This window comes from Eschscholzia californica, unplaced genomic scaffold, assembly GCF_041429995.1.
Source record: "Eschscholzia californica isolate CP2 unplaced genomic scaffold, dmEscCali1.0.p SCAF_4, whole genome shotgun sequence".
NCBI lineage: Eukaryota > Viridiplantae > Streptophyta > Magnoliopsida > Ranunculales > Papaveraceae > Eschscholzia > Eschscholzia californica.
In genome coordinates this window covers 50,287,255-50,310,245 of record NW_028238461.1, presented here as the reverse complement: position 1 = coordinate 50,310,245, position 22,991 = coordinate 50,287,255, and the positions used below count along the sequence as shown (strand labels likewise).

Genomic DNA, 22,991 nt, shown 5'->3' with positions numbered 1-22,991 from the left:
TGCTATGTAACTGTGAATGCTAAAATTTTCGTGTTTTGTTTGCTGGATTCTGTTTGGTATTTATAGAAGTATTGGTGACACTTCAGACAGGTGCCTTGAAAAGAATGGATGCTTCCCAACAGTCATATTTGTCTGTTGGTTTTCGGGTGTCATGTTGACCGTCAGATCTTAACGGATCTATTAAGATCTCGCGCATTGAACGCCCGCCGTTAGATCATCAACGGATCTATCTTAAAGAGCGCCAAATATCCTGACCGTCAGATCATATCTATGATCGTAAAATCCAAGGCTCCAATCGCTCCTCGCGAAGTGCAAAGTGCAAAGTGCAAAGTGCAAAGTGCGTGCGGGCGCCTCAAAAGCGCCCTAAACGCCCACGCCGCGCGTGCGCGTGCGTGGTTTGCGTGGTGCAAACCACGTGAGTCACCTTTCTATTCTAAAGAACATACCATAAATATATGGAAGGTTCTATATAAGGAAATAAAACGTTTCCTCCTTCATAAATGTGGTACTAACTCAAAATCCCGGTTTTGAGTTAATGGTACCCATACCAAACGAATTTTGTAATAACTCACTCATACGGAATCGGATTTGGACAAAATTTGAGTCTAAATTCAAGAGCTCGACGAGACGAATCCAACTAGACGTCTTGATCGAGATTCCGATGAATGTAGGTACCTCAAATTAAGGAAAAACCGGTCCAGCTCCTTTTGAGCTAAGTACCGATTCCAACACCAATTTAATTAGTAAACATCCCATCACCAGCAGAAATGAAGTTCACATAGGAGTTGAGCAGAATCTTAAGGGAGGATAAGGAAGCTGGGAAACTGTAGTTATGAATTTCATAGACTCATCTGCCAACAAATAGTGCTGCCAACAAATAGTGCAGAGATAGATCGATATCGACATTCTAAGCATAAATATACCTAGTTACCTACTCATGAGCGAGTTACTATGAGTTCCAGTCCATTACTTTTTCCTTGAAAACCAGTAGCGAAGTTCGTGAATTGGTCACGGCGTAAAACAAGGAGAAAAAGAAATCCAAAATGTATGATAGGGTTATCTGCGACATTAGCCCGCCTTTGTGAAGTTTAGGCAACCCATCACCTGTATGCACACGATATGTTTAACCGTGGGACATCAGGAGAGTTTCTCGAATAGATTGAAATTTACGATATCTTATTAATGATATTAAGAAACTCCTTACGTTACGAATATAAAGGAATGAGAAGAACTTCGTTCAGTGACAAAGTAAATTGAGCTATTATAGGGAATTTTAGGATCATGAACTCGGTGTGTTAAAAATGAGGTTCAACTTGAAATATGGAAGAAAGTGACAAACCAAACAATCACCAACTGTGAATTTTGTAGGTGCAAAATTACAGAGTGAAAGAGGAATCACTACCATTCGACACACCGCCTGAAAATGAGGATCAGATATTACCATGGCATCATAGTTTGTGCACTAACAGTAAAAATAAACTCTAAAAGCTACTAATACAAACATGTAGTAGAATAAGTTGCAGGTGATCATCTTACTCCTATATAAAGTTGCAGGTGATCCACACAAGATCCTTGAGAAAATGTGAAATTTTGATCATCTTGGGAGTGAAAATCCATAATTTATTGACTTTGGGTATAAATAAGTTCGATTTAAGAATAAATGGACTCTCATGTCTTATAGGATGGCCTTAAAGATCTCTCTATATGGCCCTTCGGACCATATAGATGTCTTTGAGATGTTCGTTATTGAGCTTATTCAATTCACGATTTAATTTATACAATGTAATGATGTAATGACTCTCAAGTCTATATAAAAAAACCATTACACCATAATACATAGATATATCAAGGAAAATAAAATAAGTTTATCAATAAGTTTACATAAATGATACACGAAATAGTTAAACGATAGCTCATTTAAAACTTTCTCTTTTACGAATCTCGGTGACAAATATGCTTCGCACAGAACATCATAGAAAGAATACATTATTTAAGCTAAGGAAACATAATGATAACATAGTTCATTAACATTTTGTTGACAGGGGATTGAGAATTCCCTATTGAAGTTAAAAAAAAGAACAATTCAACCAAATAAAATAAAAGTAGATGATACAACCAACTAGCCACATTAGCTTGCAAAATTGGCCCCAAATGAACTTCATGGTTCCCAATGTACCAGCAACATAGACACAAATTATATCATAATTTGCTTCTTATCTTAAACAACATCATTAATCAAACGTTTATGGCGATTATAATTCTTCTTCTCTATAAATACCCTTGATGCCCCTTCAATTGTTCTTCGCCATGTCTACAAAATTTCCACATTAAAAAAAAAATCACAAAAATTAATATTGATAAAAAAAAAAAAAATCAAGTTTGGGTATATAATTCACACACCTTCTCAATAGCTCCAATGAAGGACTTGTTCTTAGATCTAAACTGCTTTGATCTACCAATCCCAAGTTGTCTAAGTAATGTTGATCTCTGATTTGTCACCGGCGTTGTAGTCATAGGAGAAAGAAGAGATCTTCTTTCAACTAATTTTGAAGTACCATTTCTTGAAACAGGACTACTAATTTCAGAATTAACAGTAAGTTTGGAAATGGGTTTGCATCTTTTCTGTCGTTTGGGTTCTTGTTGTTTCTTTCTTGGGTGGTGGTTGTTGTCTGGTTGATTAAGATCTTCAAGTTCAGCAAATTTACGAAGCAATTGATCTGAAGATGCTTTGTTTACATGCTGGATTTTAGCTGTAGTAGACTCCATTACTACTCTGATTGTTACCAGGTTTAGAGAGAGAGAGAGAAAGTAGAGAGAGAAGAATGGAGGTGAGTGTTGCCGCCTTATTTGTGTAGGGAGAAGGGAGATGACCGTTAATAGATAGAGAGAGAGAGAAAGAGGGTTGGGATGATGGTGAAGAATCTTTAATTGAATAATGAAGAGAAAGGGGAATATAGCCGTTGGGAAGTCCAAGATGGGTGAATGATGGGGGGTAAGAGAAGAGCATGTGATAGTAGTCTGTGGCTGGGGCCTGCTGGATGTATAATAAGCTTGGGAAACTTCAAGGCAAATTATGGGAAAATACATTGATAGATTGGCTTGGTTAGAGGGTATTTAAGCAACCACTCTCCTCAAGCAACACATATAACAATCAAAACAAAATTTGTTTACATCGTAGGAAGCCAATAAAAATGAATCTATATAACGAAAAAGAAAAGTCCATTACCTCTTGTTGAAGTGATTAGATATCTACTGTTGTAATACTTATTTAACTCATAAATTTTGATACGTGTTAATGCAATTATAATGACTCTTGTAGTCTACGTAAAAAAAAACCATAAAGAAATGATGACAAAATTAAACTTCATAAATCTTGACTGATCAATTCGAACAATAGTTTACACATGGCACATTTTGGGTTGATCACAAACTCAGAATGAGGTAACTATTCAAGGTCTAGGTCCAGCTGTAAGCACTATAGAATTAGCTTAGGCATGTGTTAAGTTCATATGGATAGAGATTTCAACAAAAAAAAAAAAAAAAAGTTCATATGGATAGAGTAAAATGGCTTAGAGTCCGTTTGATACGTGTGAAAATGTGAGTAAGAAAATCGTTTTCCCAAGAAAATCAGTTTTCTGCTGTTTGGTTGGTCACTTTGGGTAAGAAAATCGATTTCCTAACAAAAAAAAGTGTGTAAATAGGCTAATTTTTTTTCCCACCTTTTAGATGAGGAAGTTGATTTCTCACTCTCCCTCCTCCCATAACTCTCTCCTCCCGTAACTTTCTATCTCTATTTCTTTCCTATTGTAACTCTCCTGTTCATCACTGTCCAATTAATAATTAAACTAAAATTCTAAAGGCACCCCCCATAAATTCTAAAGGCACCCTCTTAAATTCTACATTTATATATTGGTTAAAGGCTCAATTAATAAATAAAACCTAATTAATAAACATTTGTTTAAAGGCACCCCTTAAGTTCTAAAGGCACCCCTTAAATTCCAAAGGCATGTGCCTAACACTTATATATTGGTTAAAGGCCCAATTAATAAATAAAACATAACTAATAAACATTTGTCTAAAGGCATTTTTTCCTCATCTTTTCTCAATATCTTATGAAACACCTAAAATTTGACTTTGAGGTAAGAAATCCTTTTTATTTCTAATGGGAAAGAAAGTCATTTTCTTATTCATGTATTTTCTCGCGTATCAAACGGACCTAGCTATGTTAAATATGTGTTACCATGTCTCTTTCGATGCATGGATATCGACTTGTAGTTACGCAAGCGAACCTAGTTGTTATTTGAAAATCCCAACCATCCTCGGATTTTAGATGGGACTAGTTCACATGCTGCTAAAATGGTCTAGATCGAAATCTAGTTAGTTTAAGCATTAGAAAGAGAAATAAAGATGAAACGAGATATATAGGTGGATGATTAGGTTTATGCTCATGCCATTTGGACTCAAGGCAGAACACTTGTTTACTTCCTCAGTCTGCATATTAAGATATTGAAATATAGCTGTCGGACATGTGTAAATATAGCTGTCGGACATGTGTAATCTATCATCTGGCACAAGCATCCATATAACTCATCAAACTCGAATGGGCGTATAAGATATGGGATTTTTTCTCCCAAATAATGCTAGAAGAAGCTACAAGTCAAAGCTACTTATAGGAAATCAACGGTCTCTGTTTTGCTATTTTGTTAGCTCTTAATAGGTTTTTTTTTATTCTTGGTATACCATTGATTTCTATTTAGGTCTAGAGTAGATTTACTTTGTTTTTTTGTGAAATCGACTACGATTTACGTTTGTCGTTACAAGACATTGATAAATCAGAAAGACGTGATAAGCACGATAATGGCCTGACGCTATCGGTGACACCAATGTAACAATTAAGTGTGGGCCTGTGGGGTGAAATAGTGTAGATCTTCGCCATAGCAATCTGATCGTGAGACGGAGGCAATTACAGAAGAAGTTATAGAACCCCACGGTAACTACCACCCCACCGGAGGAGAGAGAAACTGAAAAATAGAATCCCAGAAAAATGTCGGGTGAAGGAAAATCAGATACCCAATTGTTTCAGGTTCTCTCCAGTCTCCTTCAACAGGTACTCTCACCCCACCCATCCAATTCAATTGTTTCAATCTAAACTTGGATTGCCAATTCTATATGAATTTGATCCAAAATTCAAGTCTTCTCTTTTTGGGGTTTCTTTTGCCTTGTTTTTAGATCTATAATTCTATGTCATGTGTTTGTGAAATCAAAGATGATTAATTAGTTATCAGTTTTTTTTTTTATCAATTGGTGGTCTGGGTTCCCAAAATTGAAGGTTCAAAAGGTGTTTTGAGAGGCAAAATTAGGGTTTCAATTATATCTGATCAGAAATTCAATTATTTGGGCAAAAGATATGATTTATTGGCAAGATAGTTACTAATAATGTTCATTGGTCTTATGTTTGTGGCCTTTGCCCTATTGGGTTTTTGGTTAAAAATTGAACTACTAGAGGAAATTATGTTTACCTATTGCTTTGTTATTTAATGGATAGTATGTGATTTTTGGTTGTGTTTGTTGTTTTTAAAATCTGAAATCTAAATCTTGTTATGAGTATCATGTACTTCTTATCATTTTGCATTCTTTTATCTTTCTGATGGAGTTAGATCTCGTATCAATCTTTCCTGTCCAATGCACGTCATTTCACGTTTCAGCCGAAAAAACAAGTCCGAATTTGAGAAGTAAACTTGTTCATGATCTAATTTACAGTTGTTTGTATCCGATGTGCGTTGTTTTTGAGGACTCTCGAACCCCTCGTTTGTGATTAAACATACATGTCGTGTTTGTTAGATGAGGTTTTACTATGAGGCTAGTTGAGTTATATGACATGAGTATAGAATTCCCATCCTCATCAACCTGTGAAGAATACAGTTTAAATCTTCTTCTGGCTTATGTATTCTAGTAAACCACACTGATATCTCGGTTATCTCCACTAGTTCCTCTCTTGGGCGATTGCTTCTCAGTATCTTCTTCTTTAACAGACTTCACAGAAACAAAATTTCATTTTTGAGCATTTGATTCCGGACAATATCGATATTGTGGCACATATCCATGGGACTAATTCAGGTTCGATGTCAACCAAATATAGCTAGATAGAGGATATATGTAACATTTACGGTTATTTGATAGTAGGAAGCATTATGACGAATTTAGGAACAATGAGCTCACCATCTAATGTTATTCCGTTCGATAGTTATATTTGTTCGTGAAGTTTACTCGGTGGATGTCTTACAAGTCTCTCTCCAAGCTCTCCTTTGCTTATTCTTGACTTGGGTAGAATAGCTTTGAGGATTTGATAAGGCTCCCTGATCACTTTTTATGGCGCAGGTAGAGGCACTAACTAACCAAGAAGAAGTAGAATTACGTGCAAAAATTGAAGCACTAGGATTGGAGGTAACCAAAGTTCCAGCAAAGCCTGCGAAAGCTATTGATGAGGTATTTCAAAGGTTCATCCTGAGCCAATTCTCCCCGGATTGTCAATATCTTAGATACCCATTTTAAGTTTTCGAGTTAGTTAAATCATTGTTTTGTTCTTTTTGTATTTTAAACATTTTAGTTAGAGATAGCAGCAGAGTTGGACAAATTATCAACCAAATTGGATAATGTAGATGAGATGATAACCTCTGCAATAGCCGAAGATCCACAGGTTCAGACTCTTCTAAGTAGTACGGCCGATTTATGGATGCCAGTAATTACAGCAAATTCTGATGAAAGGCGTAATTTTACGGCAGCAGCGATTGAAGAAAGTAACTGCAAAACCCAAGGGAAGAATTCCTAATTGATGATGTCTTATATATGTACTCTGGTAATCTTTCTTTTTGAAATGAAGTTGAAATTGTTGTAGGTGGATTTTAGAGATATAGAAAATCTAAATTTATGTTTTAATTGCTTTCTCTATTAATTTAATAAGTTGAAACAAGAGATCAGTTTGAATTTCATTGAGATTGATGGTTGATTAAGTAAGTTTCTAATAAAAATTGGTGTCATTTTGAGTAAAGCATAGAAATTCTGATTGTGATTGGGACCTATGAAAATTTACTAAAAATGTGTAATTACTGGACGTGTGATGAATGATGAAGTCAGATGAAATGATCAAATAGATAATGATGAGAAATCTGAATGACAATTCCAATGATTTTTATGTGGAGAGAGAGAGAGAGAGAGAGAGAGAGAGAGTCACGAGTGTCATGCAAGTGTACGATTATTTTGGCAAAACTTGTTGAAATTGGATTCTACATTAAGCCACATACATACATTGTGGGACATCTAATATGAACTCTGTCTTTCTTGGAAGAAGTTGGAATTTACCACAACCCCATCACTTACATTATTGCTTTTCTTGGTAGATAGATCTAAGATTTACATTTGCAGGGCGTTCAAGATGAAGCTATCGGCTTAGAAATTACCGGTAAGTTTGAGCTTGCATCTATAAATTAAGCTCGGAGAGTTATTCGAATAATGCCAGATTATCACATCCTCACTCTTAAAAACCATGTACAGTATATCTTACTCTCTAGTACCATATATCACAATCTAAAATTCACTTTGTTACCAAATTACCAACGTTATCTTTTCTTTTTTACCTACCTCATATCAAAGCATTGTCAGATGGAATTTTTGTCGACGAGGGTTCATTCAACTCGCCTAAAGATCTTACTGCTAAGTTTGAACTTCACCTAAAATGCAAGTTCTGGTGGGGGCTTCTCAGACATAGAAGTTCTACCATAGATCAAATATAGTTACTACTTTGCAATCTTATATGAAGTTTGAATTGCCTCAACTTAGATTTCAGTAGATTTGTTTTTGTGATTCATTAGATATTATATTTAGAGGAGTAAAAAAACCACAAATTTATGGCTTTATCATCACCGTCCAAAACTAAATAAGTAGAATCTAATCTCATTTCAGATAATAATATAATAATCGCGGGAGGAGAGAGAGAGAGAGAGAGAAAGAAAAGACGGCAGTTGAAACGGTTAAAGTTTGGCCTACAAAAACGTATGAAAGACAACAACAAAAGAGACACTAAAAAAAACTTTGTTTTTCTCTTCACCTCTCTCTCTCTCTCTCTAGCTCTCTCCACTTTCTCTCTCTCTAGAATTTTTGTTCTTAATGGCAACCCCTTCTTCCATTCTCTCATTTATCTACCCCTAAATTAGTCATCTCCTTCACTTCACTTTTCACTGAACTCCACCCCCAAAATCATCTCACCCCTTTCATCAAATCAAATTCTAAATCAGAAGCTTACCCACTTTCAAACCCAAACTTTCAGATAAACCCTTGAAGTTTAGTCACTAAAATCTCCCAAAGAAGCTCCAAGGTACAAGATTATCCCTTTTTTACCTAAAAATTCAAAATTTTAAACTTAATTAGGAACTTATATTTTGAAATTTGAGGAGAGAAAATGGAATTATCTTCTCTGGAGGATCTTCTTTCAGAGGAAGGATTCAAAGGTACCAAAATAAAGACAAGGTCTAGGTTTTCTTTGGAACCCAAAGCTCTAAGTATGCCATTATATTTTGATAAAGAGAAAAAATTTCCAGTTCCTTTGTCTAGTGAGGTTAAAATAAAAACAGAGAGAATTAGGTCAGACATGTCTAGGTATAAATTGAGGATCCAATCGAGCAAAGATGAGCGAAACAAGAGTAGAAACCCTAGGGATGATTTAGTTGGAAGTGAGAAAATTGTTAAAGAAGACTACATGAGAAGAAGTAATAAGGACTTTCAGATATTTGAAGAAATGGGTTCTAATGAAGTTCAAGAGTTTGAGAGATTTAATGTTAGGTTAGGCGAAGATATTTCGGGAAATGAAATAGATAGCGAACGCCTTCGTCGAGGTGACATTAGGGCAAATGATAGGGTTAAGGGTAAACATTCTAATGGGTTAGAAGGGGTGAGGGTGAGAGGGAAGGAGGGGAGTAGATATTCTAATGGTTCGGTAGAACGTCAAAAGCGTAATGAGAAATCGACCAAACACCTTGTGGCCGATACTTATATCGAATTCGAAGAAGAATTTTTGCAGCATTCTCAGAGCGTTTACAAGAATTCTAACAGAACTTCTCCAAATAATGGAAAAATTGTTGAAAATTTTAGGAATCGAAAGTTTCAAGACATCGAGCTACCTGTTTCGAGACCTGCGCTTGATGAGGTTGCAATCAATGCCGTGGTTTCGATCTTAAATGGTCACATCAAAAATTTTGTTAAAGATGAGAGTTTTCGAGAAAAACTTCATGGGAAATGTTTATCTTGCCTAAATTCGATACGACTAGAAGATAAGTATAATGTTGAGAGCAAAGTCTTAGCTAGTCTTGAACAGGCAATGGAAACAGTGAAAAGAGTTATTGAGGTGCATGAAAATGCAAAAGAACTAAAGAGAGCTTTCTTACAATTTAGTTTCATTACGAGTTTAAATTCGGAGAATTTCGAGGGTCCGTACACTTCAGGTATTCGAAATTCAACGTTGTCGGCTTGTGCTCATCTTTACCTTAGTGTGATTTATAAACTGCAGAAGAAGGACAAGGTATCAGCAAAACATCTACTTCAAGTTTTCATTAATTCACCGTCGGAAGCTCGAAAGACATTGTTACCTGAATTATGGGACTCACTTTTTCTACCTCAACTTTTACATTTAAGGGTGTGGTATGAGAAAGAAGAGAAGTCTATACCAGATACTTCAAGTGGGTATAAGAACAAGAACCTTATTCGAAAACTATATAACGAAAAGTTGGATTCGGGCACTTATCTATTCGCGGCTTATTACAAGGACTGGCTGACGGGGGGAGGTAAAGCTCCTTCTCTTCCTAGTATTCCAATCCCTTCGGTTTCTTTTCGGGGAGGGTCACTTGGGAATTCTCCACAGACAGGTAGTCCGGTTGGTTATATTTCATCACAGCCAATGATTAGCAAAAAGCTATATGATGCAGTTTTTGGGAATTCTTCAGTTTCTCGTAAAATGAATGATGCTAATGAAGTGGAAGACGGAGAACAAGAGAGCTTCAAAAGCTCTACAACAATCGTTAGTGTTGAAGAAGATGAAAGAAAAATGCGTTATTCACCTCTACAACGGAAGTTTACAGGAGAACAAATTCTTGCTCAGAGTACAGCTGCACAATCGGGTACTCGTGTAAGTATCTTATGACTACAGTAGCTGCTGTTTTATTTTGTTTCGGTTCAAATTTGGAAGTTTCACTCAGGTTCCCTAGCTTCTAGATTCCAAAAGCATATTGTAAGATTGGTGCTTCAATGTTACATATGGTTTAAATCTAAAAACCTGCCTAGAAATAGAAACACTTAATTATTTCATCATTGTATATCAACATTAACAACTTTGAATAATATGCCTATAAGAAGAACTTGATTACATATAGAACTTTGGTGACGACATTTTGTTCACAATGATCTAAAACCTGACAGATTGCTGAGAAGCTTTTATCTACAACTAATGGAGGATGGAGATCAGGTAGAACACGTGCTATTGGGGAAGAAGGGCTTAAGTCTGAAATCAAGAACATTCATATGTTGAGTCAAATTGCTCGTTCTCCACATAAAAACGCAAATGAGCTTATTCTCAAGATGCTGGCAGAATCTGTATTCCAACAGAAACAGCCGGACAATTCTGTCGATATCGACACTGCTGTCCCTGTATCACACTTGGAGGACTTGCCAGTTTCTTTCCAAAATGTATGGATATCTTCCTCTCCTTTTGTTCCCAATTATTTAATTTCCAAGTTTTAACCATTTCCTTCTACTTTTCCTGTTCAAATGCAGCTAGGAGACAGTAGTTCTTCCATAGAAGGTAAGATAAAAGGAAATATGAGATCACATAGAACCATTTATACATCATGAAAAATCATAGAAACATGTTTTCTTTGTAAATTAGCTTGGTGAGGAAGTCACACTCACAACTTGCAGCGATAAGGATGACTAATGTTTACGTTTTCTCAGTGCAGGGCAATACGCAAGTGATAACTATTTCGAGGATGAATCGTTCTTCTCTACCATGCCAAAAGATTTTATCTGTCCTCTAACAGGAGAGCTGTTTGAGGACCCAGTGACTCTAGAATCTGGCCAGACCTTTGATAGGGTAGCCATTAAAGAGTGGTTTGATCAAGGCAACAGAACGTGCCCAGTGACGGGAAAGATATTGGAATCTCTTTCTGTTCCAATTACTAACTTAGTGTTAAAACGCGTTATTGAAGGCTGGCAATCCGAACATTGCAGGAATCTTCTAGCTTTTGCTTCTCAGATTCAAGGAAACTTATCTGAACATGCGGCTAAAACCAAGAACGAGCGAGCTATTCTGATATTGGAGCAGCTTCTCTTTAGTTTTAGAGCAGAAGAAAGATTTATGAATGCCAAAAACCTTATCTCTCTTGGAGGTTTGCAGTTTCTTGTTCGAAGATTCGAACTTGGACATTTGGACGAGAAAGCTCGTATTGCTGCACTTTTATGCTGTTGTATTGAAGCACAGAGAGGTTGTCAACAGTACTTGACCGGAAACATTAAGAAGACCTGTCTTTTGGAGCTCCTTTACAATAAGCAAGCTAAGTCAAGAATAAATGCGGTACTTCTCCTGATTGAATTGATTTCCCTAAACAGGTAAATGCTTTTACGTTTCACTTTCCAATTATAACGGCTTCGTTTCTCTCTTCCAAGTTTTTGATATCGACAAACCCAATGTTGCTAAAGAAACAATTGTCTTGTCAGCCTCCCATCATTATAGTAACTCCGTCCCTCGCTCGTAGAACAATATCATGGGTTTTATTTACTCGGTGATAAAATTGATCAGTCCGCTCTTTCATGAACTAAACTGTCTTATTGTGGGTCTTACAGGATAACAGAGATAGTGTCATTCCTGAGTAGCTTGCAGAAGGAGGGGGCAATAAACGCTATGCATGTTCTACTTGTGTACCTTCAGACCTGCTCGCTCGAGCAAAAACCTCTCATTGCAGTTCTTCTACTATATTTTGATCTTCTGGTATGCATTCGACATGACAATTCCATATTTTGAACAATGATTTACCTTTATCCTATTCAGTTCACAATCTTTGACATATCTTTTTCTTTCACATTTAGTTGCTTTTACCAATTCTATTCTCTTTCGAAATACTAATAATGGACAAACTACCCAGAAGTTAAGTTTATAGATATATGATAAGTGATATCTGTTTTTTCAGGCTGAGCCCCAAAACTATAGCATATATAGGGAAGAGGCTATTGATAGCATTATAATGGCTCTAGATTGCAGTTTAACAGATGAAAAAGTTCGACAGCAATGTTGTAGAGCTCTTCTTATTTTAGGTGGGCAATTTTCTTATTCCGGTGAATTAGAAAATTGGTGTTTATGGCAAGCAGGATTTTATGATAAAGAAAGCAGTAGCAATGATCTTGAAAATGAAGATTCCTCCACGATGAATAGAACTGTTCCACCAGTACGTTCTCAACCTTTTACTATCGTATTAGTTATTCACTATCTAAGAGGTCTCGACTTATTTATAAGTTCGAATGATTTGAAGATATCATATTTCAAAGACACATTTTTTTTTTCAAATGGCCAACATAAACAGTTTAGCATCACAACTGGTTGCAGCTTCTTCCTAGTAATCCATTTGAAAGATGAATTGTTGCGTTTACACCTATGCATTATTGCTTTAGTGGTGAACACATGAAATATACTTGTAAGATAAAGTGATTTGAAAACATACCATCACATTCTAACCATTTTTCTTGTATAAATTCCTCTAAAACACTCCCTTATGAAACTGGATGAAGCTTGCTCCCCTGCTACTTATGATTACCTATTTCAGGAAGAAGAAAAGGCAAGAGAAGATTGGTGGAAGAAGTTAGCAGCATCACTGCTTGTGAATGGCAAGAAGTCATTTTTGGAGGTCCTTTCCAAATGTTTAGGGTCTGAAAGTTTGGATCTTGTGAAAACATGCCTGATCACTGTGGCATGGATGAGTCAAGCTCTTACTTCACTTCCGGACGTGGAATTCCAGCTCTCTGCAGTCTCAGTTCTAGTCCTTAGGCTGAAACAGATATCAGAGAATGGTGAACAGATTGAACACAGGGTTCTTGCCTCCATGTCTCTGCTAAGTTTCACCAAATTTTCAGGCGATTAAGTTCAGAACTAACCGTTTCATCTTGATCCATGGAAGTTAACTCTATTTGGATGAAATTTTTACTGTGATGATGTATAATATAGGGTTCTATTGATGAAAATTGGAGAAGGTTGCATTTTGGTATCCAGTAAACCCCGTCGTCTCCAAGTCACAAACTTTAAAGAAAGAAAAGTCTGGCAGAAGAAGAAAATATTCACTTTAAATTCTATGATTCAAACTATCTCTGTTTATCATTGAGAAGAAAAAAAGACGAGCATAACCTAAACCCTGGGAAAATACAAAATCAACAAAAAAAAAAACACATTCCAATTGTGAGGAAGATAACGATAAACCTCACTTTTGAACACAAACTATCGCCCTTGAACACCTTACTCCTAAAAAGCAGAAAATTTGTACTAGGCTTCTAACTTCAGTTACACCTCTCCCGAAACGCTGCAAACTGCTCCGAACTAGACTTTATATGAGAAGGAAATGAGCAGGAATTGGGCATCCTCGTCTATGTCATAGCGTTACATAATAATCTGAACTCATATGCAGCTATAAGAGAAGGTTCGATTTTGGTCCAGGACTCCGAAATACACCCCATTTCGTTGTTCGTTGTTTGGCAGGTCCTGCAACTATATTTCTTGCAATCAAATGGTGCAAGTCAACAAAAAATGCAGAGGGGAAAAAAACAAATAAAAGAGTCGAGGATGCTGAGAAACATGCAATGATATACTACATTCAACGTTCTAAGAGGATGGTGAATCGGGGTTGAGTCCGTGTCAGACAAACCCATTTTTTGGGCTCTAGATGTGGTTTTCGATGACCTAAAGTTGAAACCAGTAAACGCAAATGATTTAAATACTCAGTTTCATATTAAATTAACTTTATTAATGAAGTAGGGCCTAGAAAAATAGAATGAAGAATCTCTTTATGTTTGCAAGAATTTCCTTCTGCATTCTAGCTTCCCAATGTCCGAAAGCAAATGAGCATAAAAATCAGAATAAACTATATCTATTAAAAAAAGGGCAAGCAAATGAAATTATGGAATGACAAAATTAGAACAATAAGCTAACTCATGGGGGTCAGAAAGTGCTCCGTCAGTCAGTGGTGGCTATGCTTGATCATTGTAGTGATAAGGGTAAAGGATCCCAACTGATTGTTCACCTCCATCTTCTGGTATAACCTAATACGAAGATTGGTACCCAAAGAAACTGAGACGGCTATTGAGGTGAGATAAGAATACTGCCAAGTGGGATTTCAAATGAAAATGCACATATTACACCTACGTGTTAGATAGTAATTACAGCTGCTCGAAATAGAAGATCAGTAACACTCTTGCTGTGATAAGCTCCATATGAGTCGGAGGATTATATTAACAACGTTTTGAATTATAACTGAGAGGGCTTCTTATACACAAATCTCAAATACAAATGAACTATAAACATAGAGACAAGAAAATGATGATGGATTAAAAAATTATTACTACTTCATACCTTATATTATAAGTCCAAGTTTGTTGAGAAACTGAGAGTATGGCTTTCAAGATTCCTCAAGTTCAGCTACAAAAAGTAGATAACAAAATCAAAGGGGAAATCAAAATTGAAACCAGACTACAGAAGTTTTCATGACACCAAAACTCAAAATGTGTAAAGAGAGATTGCAAAAAGAAATAGTAGTAACGTATACAAGTGTGCTGTTGTGCATATGCACCAGATTTTTTCTGCTTTTTGAGATGAATGGATATCACTGGAAAGTATACTAAATAGAGAACCTGGACACACTATATCAAGAATCCAAACTTTCCCCAGAATACCTTTATCAACTAAATGCACAGACTGATACTTGTCAAAATGCTAGGGGGGAACAAAACATTGGTTTGCCGTGTCACCAACCCAATGGCTTGTTATTAGGGAACGAATAGTTAAAGGCCCATCATGGCAAGCCTAACACGGCACACCGTCTTAACACAGCACAAACCACCTAACGCATTTGGAGGACCCGCCTTTTCTAACGTGCTACTCTTGGTTATGGCCAACGGTATTTTTTCCAAAATGGATTAATTTTAAGCAAAGCAACTATCTGTTACTCTTTTGGCACATGTCAATCACACTAAAGCGTGTCAGAAGCAATCTCTTAGCTTTTAATAGAGCTTTGTGTTGTCCCACATAGGTTGGAAAAGAAAAAGAGGAGTGTTCTCCGATATATATAAAAAAAAAATACTTTGACGGTCTCTGAAATTTAATGGTTCACTTAAACTTAAATACTTTACTTAGAACGGCTAGCATGGTAAAGGCGGGGACAGTTATGAAACAAAAAAGCTGGTTTATTACATTAGAATAACTCAAGTGGATGAATAAAAAATAAAATTTTACCACCACAGCAACACCAGTCTCAACAAACTTAGGGATGCAAATGAGTTTTACCAACTGACCCTCTGATCCTGCACCATAGAAAAGCAGATTAAGTAAAAGAAAAGACCATTCTCGGTGAAGCACTGAAGTAAAAGGTGAAAACATACCTTTCAGTAAACGAGTGTCATATTTGTTCTGGTTACCAACAAAATAAACATGAGGGCAACTGTCAATGAGGAAAGGATCTCTATCAGAGAAAGGGTAACAGCCTGAAAGGAGCAATATATCGGGAACTTTCAGGATTAGAATTGTATAAAGAGGTTCAGCTGTCCACATGACTAATATGAAAGAAAATTGAGAAGAAATTTTGTTTCTACCTAGGGTATTAGGTGCAGTTGGTGCAAGATGCCTCCACCTTAATGTCCTCTCCATAAAATCAAGCTTATCATTTGCCTCGGAGTACTTCTCGAGGTCATCTACATTCTGACCTGATGTTCCAAGAAATCTGAAAACCACAAGTTCCAAATGTCAGTATCACTTCATAGCTTGCACTTAGGTGACATTGTTTGCCTACCTGATGTTGTCAAGCTCAAAGGAATGTGGATTTGTAGCAGACATAAAAGTGTTATAATCTGATGCACCAGGGAAAAGACATCGATGCAAAGGCTGAAAGGCAGAAATACATGTCTGAGTAAAATAAAGGTGGGGCTTTTAGTACGAGTTTCAGGATGAACCCAAGGATTCAGGGCAAACCTGCTGAGGCAATGAAAAGTTTGCAGGGTCAGAAGATCCTGGCATGATATCCACAGGTACAGCTGATGCGAGCTTTACACAGGAAAGTGAATCTATTAGAATACAATTGGCAGTGATGTACCAGGAAAAAAGAAACCAGATCAATTTAACAAACAAAATATGAAAAGTAAAAAATTAATAAGGACCCAACTACCTGAGTTAACAGGATATCGAGCTCTTTAATTGGCTCAGACAGCTTTGAGAGGTCCTTCGCAGCCAAATTCTGTAAAGAAGAATTTAGTGCTAAAGTAGGATCACATAATTGGACTCTCAGTAATCAAGTTTGTGATGGAGATTAAAGAATATGAGCAGTTATCTGTTTCCTGTGCTGTCTTCATTGTTACCTGTCCCTTAAGAAGTCCAAGTGGAATTTCAACTGAATTTCCAGCAATAACAACTCGAACTATTTGTGATGCCATGTTTTGCTCCTGTTCAGTTAACAATTTTCATTCATAACAGTGGTAAGCATGATCGGTAGCTAAAAGAGAGGATCAAGAATTAACTTATGGACCTTGTCATCTCCTAAATGCCCTGTAACATGATCAACTAGAAGCTGGAGGTTGAGAGGGTTGCACTTCATGTTTCCAACACTTAGTCCAGAAACAAAAACCACATACTTATCTTCTCCTGGGGAAGCATGAAAACAAAAATTAACTCGGAAAACTGGACAGTATCTCTAACTTCTAAATAACTTGAAATGAAACCAGCTACAGGTTTCAAATGAACACAAAGAAGTAAATGGAGAATCGCAAATCGGTACAATCTTTTACGAGATGGTATAGAATAATATCTATAGCAATTAAAAGAGGTATAGAAACACATCTAAAACTCTTGGACTTATGATAATGATTGAAACATCTCACAAACAAAGGGATGAATAACGAAAGGAGCGAACTTGATGGGACACCGCAATTAGACATGAAACTCTGACGCTCTACATTTGTAGTCCACATTCCACAAGCTGCTTTTAAAAAGCTAATGCTCCCAAACAGTAAAAGCATACAAGAACAAGAGATGAAGTAGGGCATTACTTGAATCGAGTAGCAACTCAATCTGTGGAGGCAAACCACGATCTAAGATATCTATGACCAAAAATTCACCACCTGTAGTTTCCTTTCCATGAAGAGCTGCCACAACTCCTGTAACATGCACATATTAGATAATATGAAGTTATTTCAAACGGAAGATAGATTCATGAAAAAAATTTCTTGTTTCATTAAAGTTTGGAGCCAATGACGGGCATTCCCACAAAGTATACGAGATCCCGTCATCTACGAGGAAGTATCTCTAAAGATATTGTAACTTATTGATACTAACCTGTTACATACATTGATGGTGGAAGAGCAACCCCACCAAGTTTAACCCTTCCACTTTCATCTTCCAAAACAAGATGGTCATCAGGATGCATGAAATTATGGGGTTTAACAACAGGAACTGTGGATCTCTGCGAAATACAAACATCAAAATTTAAGAACAAAACATAGTTCTATTACTGAATCAATGTTAACCTAACGATATCTCCTTGTTAATGAACTTATTACCTCCTTAGAGTATTCATCAAGAATACAAGGCTTGAGTTTCATATGTTTATACAAAGTCCCAACAATTATACATTCTTTATCTTCCTCCAACCCCAAAACAGTACATACTGTGTTACAACAAAGAAAAAACTCATTAATTCAACACATAACCTTGAAAAGTTATAACCTTTACCAATTCTAGAACCTCCAAACCTAAACCCCTAAAACCAACAAACCCTAAAACCTAGTAAACCCATAAAAATCAAAACTTTAAGCTTGATTAGTGGCCACACTAGCTACAAAAAACGGTAATAAACCCTAAAAGATCGAAACCCCAAAAAAAAGGAACACGATTACATTAACAAAATTAAATTTAGAAATTTTACCAGGCAAATGAGGCTTCCATTTCCCAACGAGTGGGTAAAGAATAGTTCTCATTTTGTGAAGTCGGGCAAAGTAAATTTGACTGTACTGTTGACCCGTATACTTTTCCATTGAAATCTCAAACCCCTCATCCTTGAAAATGAATTTGAACAGAAAAAAATAGATTAGCCTAACAAAGAAAAATCCCTCTTTTGCAGAAAAACATAAAGAAGAGAAGGATATTTGTACTTTTTTAGGGTAAGCAACAGAAACAGAGGATTGATAAAGGAAAAGGGTAGTAGTAGTAGTAGTAGTAGTAGTAGTAGTATACCAGAGATTGATAAAGAGACTGTTTTCTCTGAAGATTGTTCGGTGCGTCTTCTTCCATGGCGGGAAAATCTGTAACTTTTCTAAATTGTCCCTCTTTGTGTGGATATTTAAGAGAAACTAGTGCGTTTACCGCTTTTATAATGTGATTGGGAGAATGATATCACCGACGGGGATGTAGCTCAAATGGTAGAGCGCTCGCTTTGCATGCGAGAGGCACGGGGTTCGATCCCCCGCATCTCCATTTTTTATTTTGGATTTTCCCCCAATACTTTGTACTTTTAGTGTGTTGCCTATGATTGGGGGTGTTACATGAGTAGGCGAGCCAAGTAGATTGCTAATCTTAAGTTTCGATGGCTTTAGATGGGTCTGTCAACGGGCCAAGCATAGCCAGTCGAGCTCAAGAATCAGTCATTACGTGGGCTTTATGAGGCCGTCTGGGTTTGTACCAGACCCAGACCGAGCTCTAGGATGGCCCGACCCCTTTTACACTCTACTTTGGATTACCCTAGAAGACAACGTAAAAATTAGTCCATTCTGACTGCTCCACAAATTCAAACAACCCTTATTCCACCATCCAATTACGCATCAAATGCGCACTATTTAATTTAACCAACCACGTCGCCAACACAAAAAAGCAAGTTAATAACACAGAATCGAACGATTCCTGACTACCTACTTGATGACTCTATTTGCATGTACACCCAGTGTACAATCTCTAAATCTTTCAAAGTCATCTTTTATGAGTTAAAATGAAGTCGAACGATTCCTGACTACTTACTTGATGACTCTATTTGCATGTACACCCCGTGTACGATCTCTAAATCTCTCAAACTCGTCTTTTATGAATTAACAGAGATCTCTCTCTCTCTTTCCATCTGATTAACCATTCAAATTCGTGCCACTAATCAAGTAACAAAGAGCACTAATTACACCTTCTCACCTAATTAACACGTATGTCGCACGTGTACATCCATCCCCCTTGTGCTGACGTCGATTTATTCTTTTTGCGTTGACTTCTGTTTTGTTAGTACGTGTGACCTGTCATTTAGTAACACACGTGTGACTGCTCAAGGATTCTATTTACGCGGCTAATATTAACTGCTTCCGTGGCTTCCATGCAAAACATGGATTACCGAAGTCATACTATAACTTGATATACCTAATCACCAACTAACTATATATCAACATCCAACGGCTGCTATAACGGTGTTTGCTAGAAGATGTTAACTAGTTAGTAGACAATAGTTATAGTGTACAAGAATAACTTTACTGAGAGTGGAGATGCTCTATTTTCTGAATCGCCCAATAGTCTTTAAATTTGTTGTCTAACTCCAACTTCGACCCAAATTTTGACAAAATTAATCTAATAGAGTGATGTTTTGAAATAATGTCAAATAATGTCTGGGGATAAAATCTTAGAAATGTTGTTTGTGTTAGAAGATTCACCATTGCTTTGTTTTGTTAATTTCATAGTTCTATTAGACAATCGGTCACTGTTAAAACTTTTTATCTTTTGAGAGAAATGCGCGTAAGTTATCTCCGTAATAAAATTAGTCACCCAAATCGTCCCAAGGTGACTCAAAACTGCAGTGTCCAAATGGTATAAAATTTACTCCATTTTTGTAATGAATTTCTTAAATTTGTAATTTTTTATGTCACATGGTTAATGTCATGAAGTAAAAAAAAGGAAGAAAGAAAGGGATGCCCTAACATAGTTAAAAGAAGCCCCCCACAAAAGTTAAAAAGAACTCACAAAAGTTAACAAAGAAAACCCCTCAAACTCTGCCTACAAATACAATGACTTTGGGAGACTTCTAAGACTTACCCTGTAAGTACTCTGTCAACTTCTCTCTCCAAAATTAACTCCTCACCATTTTCCATCTATCAACCATGCCAACACACCCAAGTTCCAATTCAGCTTCCTCAAACTACCCTAAAGCATCAGCAACTAATAATGCTTATGGAAACCCTAACAATATCCAAACCCAAGTTTGGCCTAATAACCTTCACCCTTGTTCTTACTGCACCAAATCTTTTGATTCATCTCAAGCCCTAGGAGGCCACCAGAACGCTCACCGGCGAGAACGTGAAGCCGACCGTCGCGAGTTCATTGTAAACCGTCGTGCCGCAGTTGCTGCTGCAGCTGCCTCTGCTGCTCGTCCAGGACACTCCTCGGTCGTTCCTCTCTATTCGCGGTCAGCATCTCTACTTCCCAATATTCTTCCCAATGCTTCATCTCTTTACCTGTCTGGTTATGGATATGGATCATCACTAGTACCTCCTCAAGTAGGGAATCAAGAAGGTAATTATGGGTTTTTTAATGGTGGAGGAATTCGAATTCAACCACCACCTTTTCCTTATTGTTGTGCTTGTTATCAGACTCATAATCAAGGTGGAACACCAGAGAATAAGTATTTTCATCCTAATGAACAAAATCTATTAGGAGAAAGGGGTTCTCTAATTGGAGAAAGTGGAAATGAGAATTATTATCAACCTGAAATTATAATGTTGGATGCAGATAATGATGAGTATGAAGTTGAACTTAAAATTGGGAGAAAGTTGGACCTGAATTTAAAGCTCTAATGAAGCTAAAAAGGAGTAGGAAGAAGGAGAAGAAGAAGAAGAGTACTGCATGGATAAGACTAAATAAGTGTACAAGTATTTTGTGTCTGTCTGTCTGTCTATCTGTCTGTCTGTCTCGTTAGCTGTATTGAGTCCTCCTTCTCTCTCTTCCATCTTATGTCATGGTGCCTGTTCTTGAAAGCGTTGTCGTTGTTAGTCTTGCTTGCATGCAAGTAGTAGTGTATGGAATATGTCAGTGTTAAGAATCTAAATTACCATATGGTTCTAGTGTGCTACTTTGAGTCCCCGACCCATTGTTTTTTTTATTAACACCGTAAGATTCGACCTTGGTCTCTATAGTAAAGAGGCTCTTACCTTATAAGTCTCTGTAGTGGAGAGACATACACATAAACTAAAGGGGACCTCATAGTCAATTTCGCTTCTAATTAGGGGTTTTTGTTGGTTATGAAGCATCCTTCCAATTGAAATTTGAAAGGCTTTTGTTATTAATTATTCAACAATTCAACTCAACTACTAGATGAATTCAAATTGAAGCTAGCTAGTTTAATCTTGGTTGTACAAAGAAATTTCACCTAATGAGTCACTTAAGTCAAACGGCTACGGTAGTCAAAATTCTTAGTGTAAGTTGCCAAGTTAAAGGGGTTGAGAACTCTAAGGTCATTTTGCTAGAGATTGAGATGTCAGGCTTCAATCCTCTTTAATAAAGGTCTTTATCTTCTTCTGGGGTTCAAATTCGGTTTAGAAAAAGACCGTTACGTTTCGTATTTAATTTTCAGTTTCTTTTTCGGATTTAATTTTCAATTGGCAAGCTTTAATCTCTATGTAATCTTTCTGTGTATATCAGTGACCGAAAAAATAAAAGATGGAGAAATTGTACCATTCATTTGAGATTACACTGTAAAGGCTAATATCCCAATTGAAAAGGGGAAAAATTAAAGAACTGAAAAGAGAAAGAAAATTACATATGAGTTACTACATTCCAATTGAAAATCTAATCCGAGAAAATGGTAGAAGAGGACTAATAGTGCATAAGACCTTTTTCTCTCCAAAATTCCGAAAAATGATAGCATTTGCAATGAAAACATTTATGAGCCTCTTATTAAAGAGGACCAAGGCTCATTAATGAGGCTTTAATAAGGCCCATTAACAATCGGAGAAATGATAACATTTGCAGCAGATTTGTTCTTTATTTCAAAAATTCCTCTATTTTTTTCAAAAGGTTCCGAATAATGACAAAGGAGCAACAAATCTTATGTATTTTTTTTCTGGGTCCGAGACATGTGGGGGATCCACATTGTGTTGTTTTTTTTTTTTTTTTTTGTTAAACTCCACATTGTGTTGTTAGCAGTATTAATTTGTCCAATTTATTATTCCAAAATAAATGTTGTATTTCAATTCAAACTCTAATTCGGCTAGTAAATGCAAGTTGTGCTACATTGACTTAAATATATTTAGGAGATTCGTATAAATATTAAACACAAGAGTACAACTGTGTCATCATTGATGAAACTAATTTTATTTTGAAAATAATAAAAGATGCTACAAAAGTAGACCTATCCCGGACCTAAATAGTAACTTACTTTCAATGGCGAATGAAAAAATTCATTAAGAGAGAGAAAAAGTTTTTTTTTTTTTTTTTGAAGAGGGTAAAATAGATTTCATTAATTGCAAAGGTTGCAACTACAAAGAGAAAGCAAGAAAAAAAGAAAAAGATTACATGCTAATTAGAGCATCCCAGCTAAAAACTAATTCTGAGAAGGTGGTGGAGGACTTCCAATCTTGGTTTGTAGACCAGTAAAAAAGGAGAGCTTTAATCGAAATTATAAGATTTTCTACCGATTTACATTTTTCTTCAAAGATCCTTGTGTTTCTCTCTTCCCATAAGCTCCAAATTA

At 36.4% G+C, this 22,991-nt stretch overlaps 5 protein-coding genes and 1 non-coding gene across 10 annotated transcripts; 4 read left to right on the top strand and 2 right to left on the bottom strand.

Moving 5' to 3' along the window:
- Positions 1-1,825: 1,825 nt before the first annotated feature.
- On the bottom strand, positions 1,826-2,886 carry LOC147545735 (uncharacterized). Its single transcript, XM_086674084.1, has 2 exons — positions 2,401-2,886; positions 1,826-2,311 (listed from the first exon to the last, which is right to left on the bottom strand). The coding sequence occupies exons 1-2, from the start codon at positions 2,764-2,766 to the stop codon at positions 2,219-2,221; spliced, it is 459 nt and encodes a 152-aa protein (XP_086530210.1). The 5' UTR covers positions 2,767-2,886; the 3' UTR covers positions 1,826-2,218.
- Positions 2,887-4,785: 1,899 nt separating this feature from the next.
- On the top strand, positions 4,786-7,048 carry LOC147545734 (ecotropic viral integration site protein). The gene is made up of 3 exons (XM_086674083.1): positions 4,786-5,107; positions 6,379-6,486; positions 6,608-7,048. Exons 1-3 carry the CDS (start codon positions 5,045-5,047, stop codon positions 6,827-6,829), a joined length of 393 nt encoding a protein of 130 aa, XP_086530209.1. The 5' UTR covers positions 4,786-5,044; the 3' UTR covers positions 6,830-7,048.
- A 921-nt stretch (positions 7,049-7,969) lies between these two features.
- On the top strand, positions 7,970-13,272 carry LOC147545733 (putative E3 ubiquitin-protein ligase LIN-2). Its single transcript, XM_086674078.1, has 8 exons — positions 7,970-8,371; positions 8,425-10,174; positions 10,465-10,731; positions 10,819-10,846; positions 11,001-11,649; positions 11,884-12,028; positions 12,228-12,482; positions 12,858-13,272. Exons 2-8 carry the CDS (start codon positions 8,456-8,458, stop codon positions 13,170-13,172), a joined length of 3,378 nt encoding a protein of 1,125 aa, XP_086530204.1. The 5' UTR covers positions 7,970-8,371; positions 8,425-8,455; the 3' UTR covers positions 13,173-13,272.
- A 74-nt stretch (positions 13,273-13,346) lies between these two features.
- Positions 13,347-18,759, bottom strand: POLD2 (DNA polymerase delta small subunit). Of its 5 annotated transcripts, none has more exons than XR_015239891.1 (15): positions 18,515-18,743; positions 18,207-18,336; positions 17,842-17,948; positions 17,618-17,744; positions 17,332-17,439; positions 16,812-16,927; positions 16,645-16,728; positions 16,455-16,523; positions 16,262-16,333; positions 16,083-16,174; positions 15,886-16,013; positions 15,676-15,777; positions 15,530-15,597; positions 14,444-14,716; positions 13,347-14,340 (listed from the first exon to the last, which is right to left on the bottom strand). XR_015239891.1 is itself a non-coding variant. In XM_086674079.1 (15 exons), the coding sequence occupies exons 1-14, from the start codon at positions 18,569-18,571 to the stop codon at positions 14,657-14,659; spliced, it is 1,320 nt and encodes a 439-aa protein (XP_086530205.1). In that variant the 5' UTR covers positions 18,572-18,759; the 3' UTR covers positions 13,347-13,789; positions 14,651-14,656. The 5 variants fall into 5 exon arrangements, 4 of the variants coding, with proteins under 4 accessions (XP_086530205.1, XP_086530207.1, XP_086530206.1 ...); XM_086674079.1 differs by having other exon boundaries at positions 13,347-13,789; positions 14,651-14,716; positions 18,515-18,759; XM_086674081.1 differs by having other exon boundaries at positions 13,347-13,797; positions 14,651-14,716.
- On the top strand, positions 18,682-18,754 carry TRNAA-UGC (transfer RNA alanine (anticodon UGC)). Its single transcript has one exon. It is a non-coding gene; the product is annotated as a tRNA-Ala (tRNA).
- Positions 18,760-20,331: 1,572 nt separating the features above from the next.
- Positions 20,332-21,371, top strand: LOC147545730 (uncharacterized). Its single transcript, XM_086636160.1, has 2 exons — positions 20,332-20,815; positions 21,032-21,371. The coding sequence occupies exons 1-2, from the start codon at positions 20,404-20,406 to the stop codon at positions 21,094-21,096; spliced, it is 477 nt and encodes a 158-aa protein (XP_086492286.1). The 5' UTR covers positions 20,332-20,403; the 3' UTR covers positions 21,097-21,371.
- The last annotated feature ends 1,620 nt before the right edge of the window (positions 21,372-22,991 follow it).